Source organism: Lates calcarifer, linkage group LG11, assembly GCF_001640805.2.
Source record: "Lates calcarifer isolate ASB-BC8 linkage group LG11, TLL_Latcal_v3, whole genome shotgun sequence".
In the NCBI taxonomy this organism is placed as follows: domain Eukaryota; kingdom Metazoa; phylum Chordata; class Actinopteri; family Centropomidae; genus Lates; species Lates calcarifer.
Window position 1 is genome coordinate 3,548,116 of NC_066843.1, and position 20,455 is coordinate 3,568,570.

The 20,455-nt window shown below is 40.8% G+C and overlaps 2 protein-coding genes across 3 annotated transcripts; both read right to left on the reverse strand.

Annotated features, from left to right (window-relative positions):
- Positions 1-268: 268 nt before the first annotated feature.
- limd2 (LIM domain containing 2) lies at positions 269-11,816 on the reverse strand. Its single transcript, XM_018672130.2, has 4 exons — positions 11,629-11,816; positions 3,640-3,684; positions 3,310-3,446; positions 269-3,202 (listed from the first exon to the last, which is right to left on the reverse strand). Exons 1-4 carry the CDS (start codon positions 11,629-11,631, stop codon positions 3,043-3,045), a joined length of 345 nt encoding a protein of 114 aa, XP_018527646.1. The 5' UTR covers positions 11,632-11,816; the 3' UTR covers positions 269-3,042.
- A 1,371-nt stretch (positions 11,817-13,187) lies between these two features.
- Positions 13,188-20,448, reverse strand: ddx42 (DEAD (Asp-Glu-Ala-Asp) box helicase 42). 2 transcript variants are annotated; one of them, XM_018672131.2, is made up of 18 exons: positions 20,362-20,448; positions 19,231-19,449; positions 18,945-19,095; positions 18,782-18,843; positions 18,322-18,358; positions 17,785-17,937; positions 17,568-17,672; positions 17,236-17,355; positions 16,966-17,142; positions 16,705-16,833; positions 16,495-16,594; positions 16,363-16,410; positions 16,166-16,263; positions 15,766-16,042; positions 15,309-15,535; positions 15,103-15,213; positions 14,845-14,955; positions 13,188-14,494 (listed from the first exon to the last, which is right to left on the reverse strand). In XM_018672131.2, exons 2-18 carry the CDS (start codon positions 19,440-19,442, stop codon positions 13,901-13,903), a joined length of 2,712 nt encoding a protein of 903 aa, XP_018527647.1. In that variant the 5' UTR covers positions 19,443-19,449; positions 20,362-20,448; the 3' UTR covers positions 13,188-13,900. The 2 variants fall into 2 exon arrangements, with proteins under 2 accessions (XP_018527647.1, XP_050929790.1); XM_051073833.1 differs by lacking the exons at positions 18,322-18,358; positions 19,231-19,449; positions 20,362-20,448 and having other exon boundaries at positions 18,945-19,030.
- Between the last annotated feature and the right edge of the window lie 7 nt (positions 20,449-20,455).

The following is a 20,455-nucleotide window of genomic DNA, read 5'->3' on the forward strand; positions in this document are numbered from 1 at the left end:
TAAATTACTTTAGTATTTCCATTTTTCTAATCAACTTCACTAAATATCAGCAATGGTGGAGGAGGAAGCCTATTCAGAAATAATATAAATATTATATTAGAAGTAATAGTCCTGCATTGAAGATTTTACTTTAATATTGTTATTGCTGTTAACTATTTAAGGGAAAACAGTTAACTGGGAAAGTGAATGAGGGCATTCAGTCATTAACCTCCTGGGAATTTCAGGATTTTGCAATCTTTACATAAATAAACACAATAAAGTCAGTGGATTAAATCAACACCAGCATTTTATTTTTTCTCAAAAAGCATGTAAAAAACAAAAATAAAAGAAAGAGAATGCACAAAATGATTGTGTGTATTGGCGCAGAAGGGGGGCGCTTACATTTTAAATGTTCTATACCACAACTAAGCAATAGAGAGAAGGGAGAATAGAGGAGAAAGACTGCAAACACAGTCCAAGCGTCCTTTTGCTGTAAGGCCACCTCAATCCACAGGTCAAGTCTGTAATAACAGAATACATTTTCAAAGATGCATACATTTAAAATGTCTCAATGACAACAGCATTGAAAAGTAAGTCCACATCAAGTTTAGCACAAAAATGAAATGACTCACAGATTTAACATTTAAAACGTTACACTGCAATCATTCACCTGAGCCTCTTGGCACCAGTGTAAAGTGTACCTTGTCTGCTCTGTTACACTTAGAAGTTGCAATTCACAGATTTTGCAGTTGTACCTTGGCGAACTGCTAACAGAGAATGACAAAGACAGCATTTCTAGATACAATTCTCTTGATTTTAAAGCATTCTCAGGGATCCAGAGGACCATTTTAAAATGCAAAAAGGAAAATATAAAATAGACATTGTCACACAGAAGAATTTGTACGTTACATGTGGATAAAAAGTGGTTAGATTGGAAAATGGCTGGTGGTTGAGTGAAGTAATTCTATGTTAAAGAGTGGGACTCAAGAGTGAGCAGGTCTGTTTTTGAAAAGGCATGATCAGGAGATTTCTTTGTAAAGATCAAAAGGTCTTGTTTGAAAGAAACAATAAGATCAGTTATTTATTTCTAAGGCTTCTCTTTTAAAAAAGTAGCAAATATCCATCTGTTAAGTTTAGCTTTCTATCTGCACAGCATGCTTAAATTCACAGTAAACTTTCAGTCACAAAAAGTACTTTGTGTCATTCAAGTGTCAGTCAAGTCTCAGTGGTATCAGACATTTTCTAAAATGAGATATTTGAATGGCTTCAGACTCATTCTTTGTATAGAATGAAATACAGTTGTGGAAAACCTTGTCTAAGTGGATTGATTTTTCTTAGGTGTTGCAATTAAATAAGATCAAAAGTGTCTGGAGTGCAGCAGCTGCACTGCAGACTGAGGCAACATATTCAAAAACTTAAAGGCTATGTTGAGAAGTTCTTGGGCAAAGTCATTTTTCTTCCTCTCACGCTAGACACTACTGTCACACTCCCCCCAGCAGGGGGTGCTCTGCACTGGGTTTTGCATGCAGCATGCAGGAGCACTTCAGGAGACCAATACTGTGACATACCCTCCATTAGCCACCTACTGTAAATTCAATATTAAGAAATAGGTCCAGGTGCTAAGATGTATTTAGCTAATAAGACAGGAGATGAGAAGAGGAAGGCATTTAAGGGGGGAAAGGGGGAACAAATATCAATGGATGCTCAAGACACTAAGGTTGGACTGGATCTGTCTATGCCCCCATGGAAACTAGCAAGTTATAAGAACACACTCAAATACAGCAGAGGGAATACCATCACAAGACGCCAAGAACTGACAAGTGTGAAGTGACGAAGGAATAAAATTGTGTAGTTTCCTGCAAGGCTTAAGCGCTGTCCATCAACATCCTCATTTGTTCCACAGAGCTGTAATTGAAGCAATTTAACCACATTTACAGCTCCTCTAAAAATGTTTCATACGACGCAGTGAAGGATGTTTATAGACGAGGCCTCAGTTTCCCTGTGATTATCAACATCTTGTCTGGTGATCGTGAGACGAGAGTACGGTATGATGGGGAATGTTCACTAATCACAAACTACAGCTCTATGTACAGATAGTATACAAAACACAATCTGAGAATTCCATTAAAATTTCAACCATAAAAGCTCAGAGAGGATCAACTTATGCCATGACATCAATCAAATCCAAACTCAAGTGCTTCTAAAAACCTTAAAAAGTGATGTGCTATGCTTCAATGAGACAAATAAAATCATTCACAACACAAAAGATAGATACAGTCATAAGATAAGGCTATTGAGACCCAGTCATACCAACATGCAACGATAAGACTCAAACTGGTCATTAAAATAAGAACAAACCATGGGATGATGCGAACAATAATAAAACTAAAATTAAAAACACGAGAGGTGAGCTGTTGCTGATGTGCGCGGTTATTTTACAGTACTCTGTACCCTGTTTTTTCCTCAAATATGACACCTGACAAAATTGTCTCTGACAGCAAAGTCACAATATTGAGGACTATTATTTTGATTTGTGTTTTGCTAAAATGAGGAAATATGTAATATTTTAAGAATCCTTGGGTGAAAATTGACCTGAGTGTATGCTCTACTGCAAAACATGGATGCACTGTAACCCCTCTGATATGTTTGCCTGAGCATACAGTTTACATATTCCAAAAAGAAAGGGTGCAAATTCTTAAAAATAATAAAGATAAAATAAAACTAGTTATTATTAATATTATACTCCCCATACCAGAGAAGGGTTTTGGTCACAATCAACTACCAATTCCAAACAGGACATTGGAAATAAAATTAGGAAATACAGATATCAATAAAGTCGAACCCAAAATATATCCCTAAAATGAATTTTTAAGTGGTATGGATTAAGACTGGCCAGTCATTTTCTAGCTGTTTGTGTTCTGATGGCATTTAAAAAGCGAGTGAGCACGTGGGTGATTCAACAGAACCCCAGCATATGAGGCCTGTGTTCATTGTGATGTGTTGGAGGTGTTAGGAGGAGGCAAAGGAAGAGGCAGGGCTGGGATGGGACACAGGGAGACACGATTATGCCGTCTTTGTTATATTGTCTGTCTCCTTGGAGGCCCAGAGCTCTTTGTGCTGTTTGCGTCCAAAGCCCTCGTCGTAGTTGCCTTTGCTTTTGAACAGCTGCTGGAAGTGGGGTTTGCAGTAGAATTCACCTTGAAGAGCTGCAAAGCTGCCAAGGCTGCCGGGGAAGGGAGGAATTAAAAGAGTTATATACAAACCAAAGGAGTCAGGAGAAGAAGAAAGTCAAGTAAACGCACAGGGAAACAGTGAACTATATATAGTCACCTGAGTTTGGCATTGCAGTGCTTGCAGCAGAAACATGATGAATGGAAGACCTGGTTGTTAGCAACCAATCTCTCCATTGGGTAGACCGTCTTCTCACATGATGAACAGACTTCCTTTTGAGTCTTAAAGCTGAAAGACTGAGCACATAAATATACAGATTTACTACCAGACACACAAACAGGAAGTGATCTTTGGCAAGATGAAAGCTAGTTTTTACAAGACACAAAACGCAGGAAAGACTTCCTCTGCTCTCTTCTGAGATCAAAGGCTGATGAAAGTGAAGTGGAGCCAGAATAAAGCACACAGAGAAGACAGACAATGTCTATTTACCTTAGATCGCTGGACAGGTTTCTCTTCAGTGGTGCTTCTGGTGTCCTGGGAAAACAAAGAAAAACAAATTGAATATGTAATCAAATATATTTAAATGTGTGTGCAGACGTCAGTTAAGTCCTAAAGTGGAGCAACAACAAATATTAGGTGAAATCAGCCATAGATGTCTGACCTATCAGCAACAGAAGAACTTAAAGGACAGATATTTTGCCCTGTCCTCTTATTACCTTTACCAGTGTGTTAGTATTGTCAATCTGATCTCTCTTTCTCTTCCCCTCTTTCTATTCGCTCCATCTGTCTCTTTGCACCCCTGGGAGAGGATCAGGTGCCTTCTGTCTGGTCATGTGAGCCTGAGCTGTGGGACGCTCTGCATGGGGCTGCCCTCAACATAGCAGAACAGCTCAGGACCAGCCTTATAGTTAAGAAACTTCACGGGGAAATATCAACACAAAATGTCTTACAAAATGGAAGGTTTCTCAGTGATATGACTGACACCTATTCTGCCGGTCTTCATCTCTGAAATTAGCTTCATGTTTTTGCAGCTTTGTAATCCCTGCTTGTAATGAAGCATTTCTTTCACCCAGCCCTACAATCATGCACAATTGTAGGTTTACTCTTTAATTTTCTGGCTGCCATTTAACGCAGGTCACCACATTTCTCTGCACACTGTAGGTGTTGATGTTTTTGTCATTTCATTGCAGTTTGGTTGGTGATGACAGCAGGAACTGAGAGACTTCCCCAAGGCACTGTGAAGGTTAAGAGGAAAGAGAAAGGCTTGCATGATCTCAAGCTGGAGGAAGTTGCACAGTAGTAATGACTGTATCTGCCCTCTGGAGTATTACAGCCGGTCCCCAACAGCAACAAGCACAGCCTCATCTTGAAGCAGGACTAACAGGTAGTTCAAGCGGATAATAGACAGACAGAGAAACATTCAGACGCATACACAGTAACTGCCATGGAAAAGCCAGTGTGCAGGAAAGAAGGGCAGCCTCTGTTTAGACGGGGGAAAAGTCCACTGCAGACTTTGCTAAAACCCTGTTATGTAAGGCAGTTTGGCTGGAGCTGGAGCTGGAGGAAGGGGTGGATGAAGGGGGATTGTGGGGCTGCTACCAGACTTGCAAAGAGAGTGAAAGCTTTAGCATCAGAAATAACTGCTGCTTACTCTTTGACTTTCAGAATTTCTTGCTTAGTGGGAAAAAAAATCAAGTGGCTGCCGCAGTGATGGAAATTACAGCATGGAGTACGTGGATTCATCCAACTCATAAAAATGCTGACTGGCTGACATGATCACAAGTTTAACTCACCAATGAGAAGCATGTCGCGTTCAAAAACTGCTGGAAGAAAAGTGGCTGAAAAACTAAAAGGGTCGGACAATTTGGGTAAATCTTCTATCATAGTACATGAAAGAAAAGATGTAATAAAAATCCATTATCGCCAAGCCCTTGTAACTTGTTGAAAATGTCTGATTGTTTTAAAGCCTGTGGCAGATAAACTTCTCATGAAAATAACAATTGCAGCCCAAATGTGAGAGATAAAAAGTGCTAAGTATGCAGTCAAAAGATGTCAGTGCTGTGACCAGCACAAAATCTTCAGTGTGCATTAACCATAAAAGTCACACTGACAAACAAGTCATGCTCATTCATGTGCAACGTTGCTCCCAACCTTATACAACCAGAGACATTAAAGTCATTGCTACCACAGCCTAACTGCCTCATGCTGTATGCACTATTATTTCACCTTTCCTTATCTGTGCATCACTTGTGAGTTCATCTGGCGTGATGAGAGTGGCCCTCTTTGATAAGTAATCTAAAACAGCATGGATGTTGCCTCTGTGCTGTGATTTGCATACTATTTTTGACCTTGTTGAGTGGTGCTTCAAGGCAACAACGGGGTGTTGTCTGCACTTATGAGAACCGGATGACATGCTTTAGAAATAATTGTCTCATTAACAGTGGGGCCATGCAGCTTCCTGTAGATGCAATCATATCTGCCTCCTCTTTATCCCTGGATCCTCTTGAGTTCAGTTAATGTTGCTGCTAGCAGCTCACAGTTTGTTGGTTATCTAGCAGACTGCATGCTAGACCACTTCCTGTCACTGCAGTACAACTGCTGAGCCAACATGACTTTGATCTTCTCAAAATTATTCAACACTACTGAAAACTGAAGTTTGAATGTGTTAAGTTCTCACAGTGCATTTGTAGGGATGGTTTACTTCAGCGGGAGGCTGTGAGAGCATGAAAAGTAGATCAGTGAGTACTTCATTTGTACATATGAAATCATGAAATTTATGTGGCCAAAAAAGGAAAACTGATCTGAGTGAAAGCATAGAATTGTCCATGTTTCTTTTGGTAAAAACAACGCAGCAAGATTAGTTACCATGTTAGGGGCACAGGCATGCATTCCAAACACACACAGACACACACATACACAGACATCCTGGAGGACTGCAGATTAGCTTGTGCCATCTTGTCTTCTTTTGCCTTATATGTACATGAGTCTCAATTGTCACCAAACAGCACGAAATGTGGCAGGAAGTTGTTTTGACACATCTGCCTTCCTCTGTCTTGCATAGCATCAGCTAAACTCCCAACCGACGTCCACCCCAATAAACGCCTGCTAATGACCATTTGTTCTGTCTGAATGCTTTAAGAGTACAGTGAGAACAAACTACAAGAGAATCATAATCTCTGTTCAGGAGCATATAACTCACAAAGTACCACAAGAGTCCTCCTGACTAATAAGGGAGGTAAGACGTTGCATGGAGTGGTGGGAAATTAAAGGCTTTCATGAGCTCAGAACAAGGTGTTCAATGTAAACATACATAAAGAAGGTTTGTTGTGCAAGTAATTAGCTCTGCTCTGCTCAACAGTGTTTTAACTGTGAAGCAATTTGACATACCAGTGTGTGAGAGGCTAGAGCCAGCTGGAGAGTTGTATCTTACCAAACAAAGACCACTTTCACACAAGTGGTGAAATCTTCTTGCGACAGAGCTTCAGCTCTTACCTCACAGCATCAATCTCTCACACGGAGTCCTCACTTCAGTTTTAATCACACCTGCACATGTCTGCCTGTGTGCGTTTCTGTGTTCATGTTGCGCATCACCCCGGAACCATGTTCCTCTTCTCTCTTTGTATGTATTTAAAGGAATAGTTTTGGGAAATACACTCCTTTGCTTTGTTGCTGAGATTTAGATGAGAAAAGAAATGCTACCACTTTCATGTCTGTATCTTCTCTATATCTATATCTATAAGAGTGAAGCTACAGCCAACAGTTAGCTTAGCATGGAAAGTCTTGCATTGAACCACTGTAAACCATTACAGATGCAAGTGGTATCAATCCTCTCATCAATAAAGCAAATAAGTACATTGTGCAAATATCAGACTTTTCCTTTAATCAGTAAAGTGCAGCTTCAACTGCACACAACTTGGGGATCCTCTACAAACACATTTAAAGCATTACTGTCTCAAATCCCACCGCTCCCATTACTGTGCTGCACGATTCACCACAACAGGCCCGTAGAAGGGAAGGCAGGCGCTATGTTAACCAACGCCTTATGTCATTAATCCAAAACGAGGCTCCCACTCTCTCTCATTCCTTATATTTAGAAACGTGATCATTGTTTAATCATCTGAGACAGCAGGTCAGGACAATAAGAAAACAGAACAAATGCAAAGCGCCTCAGCCTTTAAACACACCACAATAGTGTTAATAAGCCCATCTCTCAGTTGTCAGTTGACGTGAAACTAATCATAACAAACAACATTTTCCAGTCCAGTTATAACAACACAGACCACAAGTGTTAAGATTTTTTCTTACTGTGTATTGCATTTGCTGGACCTGCAAAGCCATGGCACTGATCCAACAACTAAAACTGCTGCTGCAGGAAAATATACAATCTCTTCTTGACAGCAATCTTCTATCAATAACTCTGAACGTGATGAGACACAGCAAGTTATGTGGATAGAGAGCAAACACCCAAGTCTGGTATGAAGTTAATAAAAACAATAGAAAACGATAGAAAATGAGAGTTAAAAGAACATTAGGTTTGACACTTGACTGTGTGGGGGACTGATGAAAGGGGGATGAAACAGTCTGATCCTTCAGAATGCACTACACCAGTCTGCAGAGTAATCACATCTGAGAGCGTGATGGGTCGTTTGGTCAGCCACTACTTCTCTTCCTTTTCTGAAGTTCCTGTACCAACGGGAAAATGACGGGGCATTTTGCTGTGAAGGCAAATGACAATGAATGCCTCTATGTCTCTTCAGTAAACTGACAGATGCTTGGTTTTTCACTTCCTGTCTGTGGAGCATGTTAGGGTCCAAATAAAACTTCATGAGGAGCTTTGGGGCTATATTAACATGGGATTACAAGCACTTATGGACTGACTGTCTTGAAAAAGATGGAGAAATTAGGGCTGCAACTAACGATTATTTCCATTATTGATGAATCTTCCAATTGTGTTCTCAATTAATTAATTAAAAGTGCAGCTATTCAGTGGTAGATTGACACTTTAACGTGTCATTTCTGAGACAGACAGCCCTTTCAGACAGAGAAAAGCAATGCAGATTTTTCACTTGTAACTAGCAGTCAGCAACTTCTGCTTAGTTGACCTTCAGTTCTCCACTGTAATGTCTGTCTAACCTTGTTGAAAAAGCTCCCAGTGTTTCCTTTGATGAAGCTGCCACAGGGCACAATTAAAAGCACTTAGATAAATCCTCTGATAAATGTGTCAGAGATCTGTCCTATACCAGGACAAAACATGGTCCTGGACTACTAACGAAACCAAAAACCAAAGCCAACAACAAGGTACAAAGTCTGTTCTGTTAGAAAATGTTCCCACATCTCTCATTTTTGTCTAGTGACCCTGAACCAAATGGCGGTCAAGTCTGTGATGTTCATGAAAACTAGTGGTTGCTGCTGGTATGCTGCAGCAGCTGGTCTGTTTATATTTTCTCCGTAAAATTGCAAAGAACAAACCCAGTGACTGCCTGTGAAAGAATGTGTAGAGGACCTGGAGCCTGTGTTGACTTGACATAGTGAGATGCCACTCGTTGCCATCTGTAACCTCTCTGAAGGTTGTGTAGAAAACAGCCTCAAGTGATACAACTGATCAGATGTTATCATGGAGTGGAGAAGAGGGAACATTTCACAACCAAATGCTCCTTCAGGACATGGAATTTCGGACAACATGCCCTATCCTGTCTTGAAAAAAAATCTCACATGCAAATCTCTGCTCTGCCATCACAGCACATTTCCATCACGCACTGAAGGCTCCTTAACTATGGATGGAGACAATGTGGCCTGGGACAATTAAGGCCAATGGACAGGAGAGTTAATGTTTACAACCGATTTTCCCCACATAAGGCTTCTTAGGCTGTCATTTCCACAAATTTAATCATGGGTTATTTAAGTTAAAGTGCATGGATTTCCCATAGAGCTCAACAGACTTCTAAATATGACTTGTTAGATGTCTGCTGCTGACTGACGACACTGTGGGAAGCACTGCATATAAACTATTTCTAAACTGTCTGCTCAGTCTGCCCTGTGGTATTTCCAAACCAGATAACCTACATTAGATCAGTACTGACAGCGACACAGACATAAAGCAATGTGAGTAAATGGTTGTTGATCAGATCAAAAATACATTTGCTGCTGAAAAGAGTCACACAGAGCTTTAAACAGCGCTTTGGCTAAGTTTGGACTATATCAAAAAAAGATATTGAATCACAAGCCACAGAGTTTCTTATCTTCCTCTTAATTGAGAATTGGCTTTTATCAACTTATGGAGACTGAGTTATTGCTGTATCTGTACTACAGCTGAACTTTTATTACAAACTATCTGTCTGAGATCTGAATTTCTACAATGAACCATGTTTGGAACTTGAAATAAATGAAACAAATCAAGGTATAAAGAATGTGTTTGTGAAGTCTTTGTCTTTTATGTCTGAGATAATATTACTTCAGTACAGGTTTACAGAGCATAAAGTGAGATTTATATTCCCCAGAGGAGAGGAGAAAAAAGGTAAACTGTAAAATCTTACCTTTTATTATGTTTGGTTTAGTTTATGGAGTGCATTCATGTACTGTATGTGCCAAATTGGCAATCATCTGATATCTGAAAAATACTGACCTCTTGTTCACGTAACTGATTTGGCTTGCAAAAACATGACGTCCATGTGCAGCACACATCATAAAACAATATTATGACAAAGCAGGCAATCTGCAAAAATATAAATCACTTTCCCCTAAAATCCCAGCATCCCTTCAAAGCATTAAATCATATTGAGAAACAACATCTAAGCCTTTCCAAGACCTGAAAAAGTCTCTATGGTCATATTTCTCATTTTCAAAGCCTGTAACACAATAATTGACTGGGAATGGGAAACAAATGGACAGTTATGCTGCTAGTTAAAACAGTTTCTCTGGTCACTTTTGCCTGCAGCTCTATGGTTGGACCTGCTGGCGACCCACTTAATACTGTTCTGCACATCTGACAGCAGGCAAACACGGCCGTTCCCAACATATGGCACTTCTGACATGCCCAACAAATTTTTTTTGTGTCTGTTAATGGTAATTGTTTGACCGATGAGCTCATGGTCAAACAAAATCATTGTTATTAGTCCTCACTGTGCAGCTCTGTATAATGTGCTTTGTCTAAACCCACATTATTTATATATATTTTTTGGCAAACAAGTCAGTCAAATTACAACAACAGCCTCTCAAATCCACCAGGATAGTGACGTAAATCAGCCTACAGAAGCAGGGTGTCAATCTGTGCTGTCAAGTCTGACTGAAATTACAGTCAAGCAGTCCAGTAACAGTGGCAGGAAATGAAAATGACCATATACTTACTTAAGCCTTGTCGCCATATGCCAGGGTTATAATGACAGGCTGCTGTAGATGTGGTGCCCTGAACGGATAAAAAGTGGTTTCACCAGACCACAGAGCAGCTTGTAAACTACTTGACAAAACAAACTCAGGCAAAAAATTTGCATAAAGGGTGAAATCCATGTTTTCCTCCACCTGGGGTGGATCTAATGCTGAAAATACAGTCACTCATGCATTCAGTGCTACTTATCTGACAATCGCAGCAGCTGTGGGTGAGTTGATAAGCTGCAGATGATATTTAATGGACCATTTAGTTTCAAGTTTAAGTGAGCATGGTTGTATGCACACTAGAAAAACCCAAGACACAGTTGCACAAAAAAGATCAGAAAACAGGATTGTTATGATCATGTAAACAGGGATATAAATAACCCAGTTTTCATGCTCCCTGTAAACATAATCAATGAGATCAATATGGGAATACCTTTTGATGGGAGGGTGCTGTAAACTTCCCACCTCTACTGTAACAATGATACTGTTGTGTCTAGGGTTAAATCATTTGCAAAGTCCTTATACAGACTATTTGACTAGGTGAACCTGATTTACTACATGTTCCTCTCAGCTGGATAGCCATAACCTTTATCTGCAAAAACACATATTTATCTGCTATGGTTTGTACTGACAAAGGCTGACAAACTAAACCACAAATCAATTTACAAATGGGCTAAAATGGAGGAAAAAAATAATCAATTATCAGTTAGAGAGAGGGGTACTCGAAAAGCAGGGGTAATGTGAGTTACATGTATCATTCAATAGGTTTAAATCACATTGTTAGTTAATATTAATTAGCCATCCAGCTAGCTAACTAATAGACGTTGAAACAAGCGGCACACTGTTAGCATTTTGAAGAACACGATGGCGGGGGTTTAAATATCCTTTAAATAAACGAAATCTCCTCTCGTACCTAAATACTGCATTTAAATCCAAGATTAATTCAGCGGCTTACACAACAAACCGGCTCTTGGTTAGCTAAACCTTGGCGAGTGGACAGACATCATCACCTCACCTCATCTCACAAAAAAAAAAAAAAAAAGAGCCGGGGGGCGAGCAGCGGAGGGAGGGGAAGCTGCAGACACACAACAGCCGAGCAAAAGCACTCACCATCTGCGCTTCTTGTCTGCGACACACTGGCTGGAAAACGCAGAGTCTGTTCACTCAGTGGCTGGAGGTGGATATCGGCTCTCTCATTCACTTTCCTGGGAGGTTTTGTTGTAGACGCTGGCCCCGGTGCCGGTGAGTTTCTACCCTCTGCTTCGCTCCTCGTCTCGGTTTTCAACAGAACGTTTTTTTCTTCTGCAGGATGTCGCACGCGATTGGTTCTCATCTGCCCTCGATGCATTCAGGGCTCGTCGGACAAATGACAACTACGTCTGGAACAAGGATGTCACTTGAAGACATTTATGCAAATGTTACCCTACCTCACTAACCCTTATTTAAAGCGCTTTAAGTGATAGGTTCACGATTTTAAAATCTTAAAACATTTGCTCATATGAACAATCAGAGAGGTTTTGCTTAGAGATTCCTTCTAAATATGATTTCAGTGTAAGTGATAAGGGATAAAATCCACAGCCTGGTCTAATATTAGTGATCTATACTTATTACAGATTTTCAGCGGTGTTTAGGTCAGGGGGCTGTGACAGCCTCTCCAAAAGCTTCAGCTTGTGTCTCTTGAGGTAATTTGTGGACGTCTGCTTTGGACCATTGTTTTGTTGTAGACGCCAGCCTCTTTTCAGTTCCACTTTCTTGACTAACTGTGGAATATTTCTATCCAGAATTTGCTGATATTTAGTGGAATCCATTTCCCACATCCACATTTCTTGTGCAACTGGCTGTCACACAGCCACAAAGCATTATCTGTCCACACCCAAGCTTAACAGTGTGCAGACAATATACATGCCTGCTGTGTGCATGCTGTCTGGTGGTTCACAGCTCAGTGCATTTTGGTTATTTTTTATAGAGGGACATAAACTGGCAAGATAAGATGAACATTAATACAGCTCTGGCAAATTTGTATCAAAATCAATCACTATGATGAGATACAGAAAACATGAAACAATCCTGCAATTAATTCTCCATTTACATGTTTGGCAGTGGACAGAATATTAAACATAGCTGCCTTTTAATTGTTTTATTTTGGCAGTTTTACAGGAGATGAAAGTATTATGTTGTCTGTCCTGGCCAGGTTGTGATGTGTTCACTGCCCTCCAGTGGTCACTGTGAGACACTATAACACTGCGTTTTATTTGAGGCCAAGACATTCATTATTTAAAATCTAGTCTTTGCTCATTATCAGTTTATTTATAAAAGTTAACAACAGGTACAACTATTGGTAAAAACTGCAGTAAGAGTTACTAAAACAATATTTCTGGCATTAGTTCAATTTATAAATGTAATTTGCATTGAAGACTGAATGCAGTTTTTTTAAAATAATAACTAAATAATTACTTATTCTCCAAATGTAAATAAGGAAAGGCTATTTGGACAAAATAGTTCATCCTTTTTTTTTTTAAGTCAGCAGGTCTGTTGCTCTGCCTCATAATGATAAAAATATGACAATAATATAACTGCATGAAATAGTAAGTAATAGTAAGAAAAACAGCGCAACACCTGTACATTTCCTGTCAGTAATTCTGTCAGTGTCTAGTAATCACATACAAAAATAGATGCCAAAGGAGTCATTTTAATCAAAACTTCACATTTTCCATTTGTGAATGAACACTTGAAATCCCTCTCATACAAACAAATGCATCTTCCTGAAAAACATTTTGAAAGCAAACAGACTAAATGCCAAAGAAAGGCACTTCACTAAAACTTGAATACAAGACACAAAAAGAGCTATACACAGTTTTTGATACTTTTTGTTTGCACCTTCAAAAATCAAACTGTTCTAAGAGTTAGCTTCGTAGATTAACAAAATGCAAACACACAAACACACTTGGCAAAGATCCATTAGGAAAAGATAATATGTCAGGTTTGCAAGCACAAAAGCGTGTTAGGAGTTCAGTGAGTAGAAACAAGACAACAACCAACACATCCTAACTTTGAATTGTTTACTGACAGCAGGATTCATTATGGCTCTACTGCTTGATCCTATTGACTTAATATAACAACAGTCTTGATGGTGTATGTACAGTGGCTGTCTCTGAGCTGCTTGTGTTGCTTGCTCTGTTGAGCTTTGACCAAAACATGAGGTCCTAGCCAAGCTGACAGTAACGTCAGTACATTTCCCATTTATTTAGAATCCACGAAATCCCTCCTACTATTCTGTGCTTGTGTCACCCTCTGATATGCTCTGCTATCTGCCTACACAGGCAAGCTTGCCATGGAGCAGTTGGTTGCACATATTATTCTACTGATGTGTTTATTTTTTTCTTCAGTTGTCCCACCTGCTCTTTCTACGCTTTGGTGGTTCAGGGACAGCAAAGCTATCATCTCCTCTGTCACTCCCCCTGTCTCCCCCATCCCTGTCACTCCTCCGATCATCTCTGTCCCTCCTGCTTCCATCTCCATTACGGCTGTCGCTGTGGCGGCTGCCACTGTAGCGATCCCGGTCCCCGTGGCGATCGCGATCTCTGTCTCCATGCCGATCTCGGTCGCCTCGGTCACTATAACGATCCTCACCACTGTGCCGGTCACTCCTGTCACTGTGGCGGTGGTGGCTGTCCCCATGGCGCCCCCGGTCCTCACTATATCTGTCCCGTGAGCTATCTCTCTGTGAGGGAGGTGCAGGAGGAGGGTAGTTGTGCTGTGAACTGGGTTGACTGGTGGGCACTGTGCTCAGGGAACCGGCGCTGGTGAAACTGGACATTGACAACATGGCAGAATGGGACCTTTCTGAGCCATTGGCAGCCTCTGTCGGCACAGAGCTCAGACTGCCGGCACTCGTCCAGCCTGATGAGCTGCTAGACTTGGTGCTGAGCTTAGGAGGGCCGCTGGACGCAGCCACAAAGTGACTCTTATACTGAGCCTAGAAGAAAAGGAAACATTGAGAAGAAGGGATCAGCTGCCTGGAGGGAAAACAAGGTGCGATGAAACTTCAAAGTAAGGATTTTATTGCCTCATAACATAAAATGTCCAAAATATATCTGCAGGGTGGTGATAGGACTGTTGATCAATAATCTTCTTGGACAGGTTTTTAAATTTATGCTTTTGTAAAGTCATCTTTGCCGCCAGTGCTGGCTGGAAACTTAAACACCTTGTGCTGTGAGTGAGTGGCAACACATCACATCATTTTGAATTTTGCTCTCTTTTTTTTATTAGTCTGCGAGTGTATCACATAACAGCAAAATACACTTAGTAGCAAAGACAGAATTCTACCTGGAAAGCTTGTTTCATTGCAGACATGCGATCTCCCATCGCCCCAGTGGCTGGTTTGCTGTAGCCCTCAAAGCTACTAGTGGAAGACAATAAACTGCTGCTACTGCGTTCCTGCAAACACAACAGAGGGTTACTCATTATCTCTTTGAATTTTCTTCAAATATCAGTCTTCTCAATCTAGAAGAAATATCTGAGCCATCATAGTTTTTAATACTATCAGAGGGTCAGAGTTCAGATGTTTATTCAGCAGTAACTCACAGAGCTTTCAGCCCCCAGGCCTGGTCTCTCTCTGTAACCAAGACCACCTCCACCAATATTCAGCTTCTTTCCTTTACCACCCTTGAATCTGGATTTCCTAAACCATGGATTCTGAGAAGAAAAATGTTAAGAGAGCAAAGTTAAACTCCACTCCAAAAAAAGCTAAATGTTTACACTTTCCTTAATCTTTTACTTATTCATCTCACCTGCATGGCTAAATCCATCAGTTCTTTAGAAACAGCTTGATTAGCTCCCTCCAGATTTCTCACAAGGTCTCCAGCGAATGTGGTGTCTTTGCTGGTGAGGAGAGTGTAAGCTACGCCCTTCTCTCCGGCACGGCCAGTTCGACCGATCCTGTGTGTGTGTGTGTCGATGTCTCGTGCCACATCGTAGTTTACCACTGTGCGAATGGATGGGATGTCCAGACCACGAGCTGGGGAGGAATAAAAACAGAAATGTTAATTTCTAAGTAATTCTGTCATTTTTTGTTTGTTTCATAACTCTCAATACAAAGTAGACTAAACTGTTCCTTCAAAGAGCAAATTCCTGAAATGAGCCACAGATAGGTTCATGTAGACATTTAAACATAAACCCACAAAGAGGGAAGGAAATGAGACATAGAAAACCTCTCTCATGTCTATCACTGCCTTGAGTTGTACTCACCAGCTACATCAGTGGCCACCAGAATGGGCAAATTCTTCTTCTTGAAGTCACTGATGACCTTGTTCCTCTCACTCTGGTCCATGTCTCCATGCAGGAGGCCAAGGCTGTAACCCTCCTGTGTCAGGTTAGTGGCCAGCTCCTCACAGTTTGCCTTCTTGGTGACGAAGATGAGGACGGAGCCGGAGGAGGTGAACTCGACCAGCCGCCGGGTCAGCCAGGCCCATTTATCTGTCCCGCTGAGCAGCAGCTCAACAACCTGGGTCACATCCTCATTGGCCTGGTCAGAAAGAAAACACAGCATTTTTTTACTATTAATGACAGCTTAAATATATTTTCAAAAATTAACTTTTGCTCTGACAAATAATCAGTGCTTTCCAAATGCTGTTGAGTTTGGATGTACCTCTCCTATGTCTCCCTGCACCACACGGATAGGATCTATCAAGATGTCTCGGGCCAGCCTCTCAATCTTCTTTCGAAATGTAGCACTGAACAGAAGAGCTATGAAGGAAATCAGATTAATGGTTATTAAAAACACTCTGAAGCCTTAATACTTATGAAAATGAAACACTGACTTCATACTTAAGGAAACCCACTTACTCTGTCTGTCTGGGCGGACATGGCTAGCAATAGATCTGACCTGATATTCTGAAAGGAAAGAGAAAAATAAGCTGCAATGCATAAAACAGGTTTATAACATCTTTTGTTATGGAACTGATAACTCCAACCTACCAAAGCCCATATCAAACATGCGATCTGCCTCATCAAACACCAAGTATGTCACTCTCTGCAGGGACGTGGCCTTCTTTTTAACATGGTCAATCAGACGACCCTGTGAAAACACATATTAGCGGTAAACCATCTGCTTCTTGCAACAGCGGCATGAGAGTATTCTTCACAGGAGCAAGGTTTGAGACAAAAGTTGGCAGTCCCTTCTCTTACCGGAGTGCACACCACGATCTCTGCCCCCTCCTGCAGAGCCTTGGCCTGCTCCCACATGCTGCCTCCTCCATAAACTGCCACAGAACGCAATGAGTAGGCTTTCCCAAAGCGCTTACACTCTGCATGGATCTGGCAAACATTTAATATGGCAAACATTAGTGCACCAACTCTCTTAACAAAGTACTTTTTGTTAATACAGCAGCAAAAAACTCTATTAATTAACCCCTAAAAAACTGACTCACATCTCTTCCCATTTCTTACCTGTTGACACAGCTCTCTGGTGGGACACACGATAACAGCGATCGGTCCCTCTCCTGCTTCCAACTCCTTTTGGTCCATGATATGAACCAGCATTGGCCAGATAAAAGCTGCAGTTTTGCCACTTCCAGTTTTTGCAATACCAATCATGTCACGTCCAGACAGAGCTATAGGCACACCCTAGAACCCAGATACAGAGCAAAAGTCTATCGTCATCAAAAAAAAATTACATTTTCAATTATGTTGTAACCTTAAGATAAACTTGCACTATACCTGGCACTGAATTGGTGTGGGCTGAGTGTACTCAGACTTGCGGATTTGGTGCATTAGCTGCTCATCAAAGCTGAAGTGGGCAAAGCTGGTGCAAGGTTTTGGAGGGGCAGCACCAGATACCTGAGAAAGTAAAAAAAAAGGAGCAGGGGTCTGTGTGTGTGTCTTTTTTTCATATCTAATGTTGTGAGAAATATTGAGGTAAATATTAAGGTGAAGTGTGTTTATAGTCAAAACAAAGATAACCAAATTGGGAGTTATAACTGTCACATGTATATCACTTCAGCTATATAACGTTTATACACTCACATGCATGAAGTGAACCATGAACTTACCCGCAAGTTCAGTTTATGCCTTAACTCCAACACTTGCGTTCCAGTCAGGCTGCTGAGCTCCTCGTGCTCATCATAAAAGTTTTTTTCAAAGGGTGCGTAATCAATCTATGAAAAAAAGGACAAAACATGCTGCAAAAATCACAACAATCTTACACATGACAAACACATAAAATGCACTCTTCAACTGGCTGTGTTTAATCAGTGTTGTAAACTCTACCTCTGAGTGGTCAATAGGAGGGAGCGGCATGATGATTTTCTTGGTGGTAGAGGCAATTGGGTTCCCGTCACTGTCATAGTCAATGTTTTCCTCCTCCTCCTCCTGAGTCAGCCCGGCTGTGGGATTCTCTGCCATGTAGCGGAAGTAGGCTTCCTGCAGAGAGCATAGCACTTCATGTGAAAAAATGTGTCGGATTGCTGCTTACAACAGCATCCAGAAAACAAAAGCTCACAATATATCTGAGGAGACATTCAGCTTTCTAACAAAAACATAAATTACTGTTTACAATCTGATATCAACTATCAGTGTCAATTACTGACATAAATCCAACATGCTTTTTCAAACTTTCTACAACAACAAGAATAATCTACACAAGAAAAAACATCCCCATCATAATGATCCTAAATAACCTGCATGGTGAGATAGAAGGAAAGGTAGGGGACTTTATAAGAAAAGATACGGGAGAGGGAGTGTTTGGTCTGGCGACCTCTCTGATCAGCGATGTAGTGAATTAAAAACTTTGGAGGGCTCACTCACTTGTTCATCTTCTTCTTCAATGTCATCACGAATACCCCTGAAATGACAAGCGGAGAAAAAAAACTTCCCTGCGGCTCGTTCATACACCCAAGACAGCCCACATCCCACTATGACTAAGGTCACTTCACTTACCTGATGTTGTCTATTAAACCAGGAAAAATACTATTGTATGTGCCATTCTTTGTGCCAGCAATTGGAGAAACTTAAGATAAAATTTCTGCATCAAGCTGAATTGTTTTTTGTCATTTCTGACCTTTGTGTAAGCAGTGAGTAGTACAGGAATTAAACTAAAATTTACAGTATGAGTATCTCAAATTAGTGGGCTCACACATTTTTAATTCAGTTGTGGGCAATCTTTTTTCTCCTTCTGGCCAAATTTCAATTTATACACCTACATAAGGACCTTAGAATGACTAACAAAATTAAACAAATGAAAACATGTGAGCAAATTAAGTCTTACTTGGCGGACTTTTTCTCCTTCTCCTTTTCCTCTAGTTTCTTCATGTCTTTGGCTGCTTGGTTCTGAAGGAGAGAAGAAAACAAGATGTGTTACAGAAAACGACAGATTCAGTATTTGGAAATATGCACCTGTTTGTCTCTGCCGACTGCAATTGTCTTCTCACCTCAACCTCTGCCATGAAGGCATCCAGTGGGTCATCCTCACTGTCTGAGCCACCACCAGACTGCATCTGCTGCCGTGTGGGTGAATTCTCAGCAGGGATGTACGGCAGATCCACATTGCTGCTGGACTCCTCTTCATCATCTTCAAAATACCTTGTTGACAAAAAGACAAAGATTCCATTTTATATTCAAATCACATTACATGCTGATAAGTTTTCTCTGGGGTTGAACCAAACATGTACAGTATATAGACACATGTATGTGTAGGGGGAGAGATGTAATACTCACGCATTTTCCTCATCAAAGTTTGCTCTTTTTGTTCCTATTTTGTAGAATGATGGGAGCTGCTGGCTCTTCCCATATCCCCCACTTGATCCAGAGGCTCCGAATGATGTGTGAGATTTTTGAGTAAGTTGAGGTTCCTCTTTTTTACCTGCAAGGGAAAATCCCCCAAACCCAAACCCTCGCTTCACACCCGGACCACCTTTGTTCCAGTTCATGGCTGTGCTGTGAAAACAAGAGGAGAAACAAGCCTTTAAATTGTAAAAACTCCACTTAACCCAAATTTTATCTAAAATGTGGTATTTTTCTGTCTACTCTAATACTTTATTTAAGGTAAAATGTGACTCAGCACTTGTTCTGAATGATGACAATAACTCTTCAACTTGGCATTTAGTCAACAAGGACCACTTATAGCTGGTGTATTATGGTCAACGATCATGGTTTCACTAGAAATAAGACCAACTGACTGTCATAAGTCCGGGTAAATGAGTTGTTCTGAATGCCATTCAGTTTGTTAGTGAAATCGTGTTTTGGTTGGTTTATTTTAAAATCAGCAAAGAAACCCTCCAGATACTTTCGGTATTACTGAACAGGACTTCCCCCACCGCAGTAACGTTAACTAAACCAGCATAGCTACGTACATACATAGTTGTGCAGGTTAAACATAAGCCGAATGTTGCAATCAATTCTCGCTTTTAATAAGACGTGTTTATTAATGTCCACTGAGGCATGTATATCTGCCAAAAAACAACGGTACATTTACAAGGCATATTTTAAATGGAGTTCGGTACGAAATGGCGTTATAAGGCTGAGAAACTAACGTAACCACTAGTTAGCCGTTTACTAATGACGACACAGCATTTACAGGATTTAGATGCTTTTCTAGATGCATTTACTTTGCATTACAGCAATTTCGTAACAACTTAACACTGGCCATGATTTTTATACTAACGCTAGCATTAGCTCAAGGCCGCAAAACGAGGCCGAGGTGGGGGTGTGCGAGGCTAGGTTTGACACTTGACTGTGGAAATGGCTTAGTTAGAGAACATTTCATAACCCCGTGCAGTATACAGCAACATTTTTCGTTTACTGAATGTGTCTATAACTTTATTACAGTGGTCAATAGAGAGTATTTACCTGTTTCTAGTGCCAGTAAAAGCTCCCGTCCGTGTTGTCAAGAGAAGCGGCGCCTACGTCATCAGCGCGCGCAAAATTTCTCCATGGGCGTGTC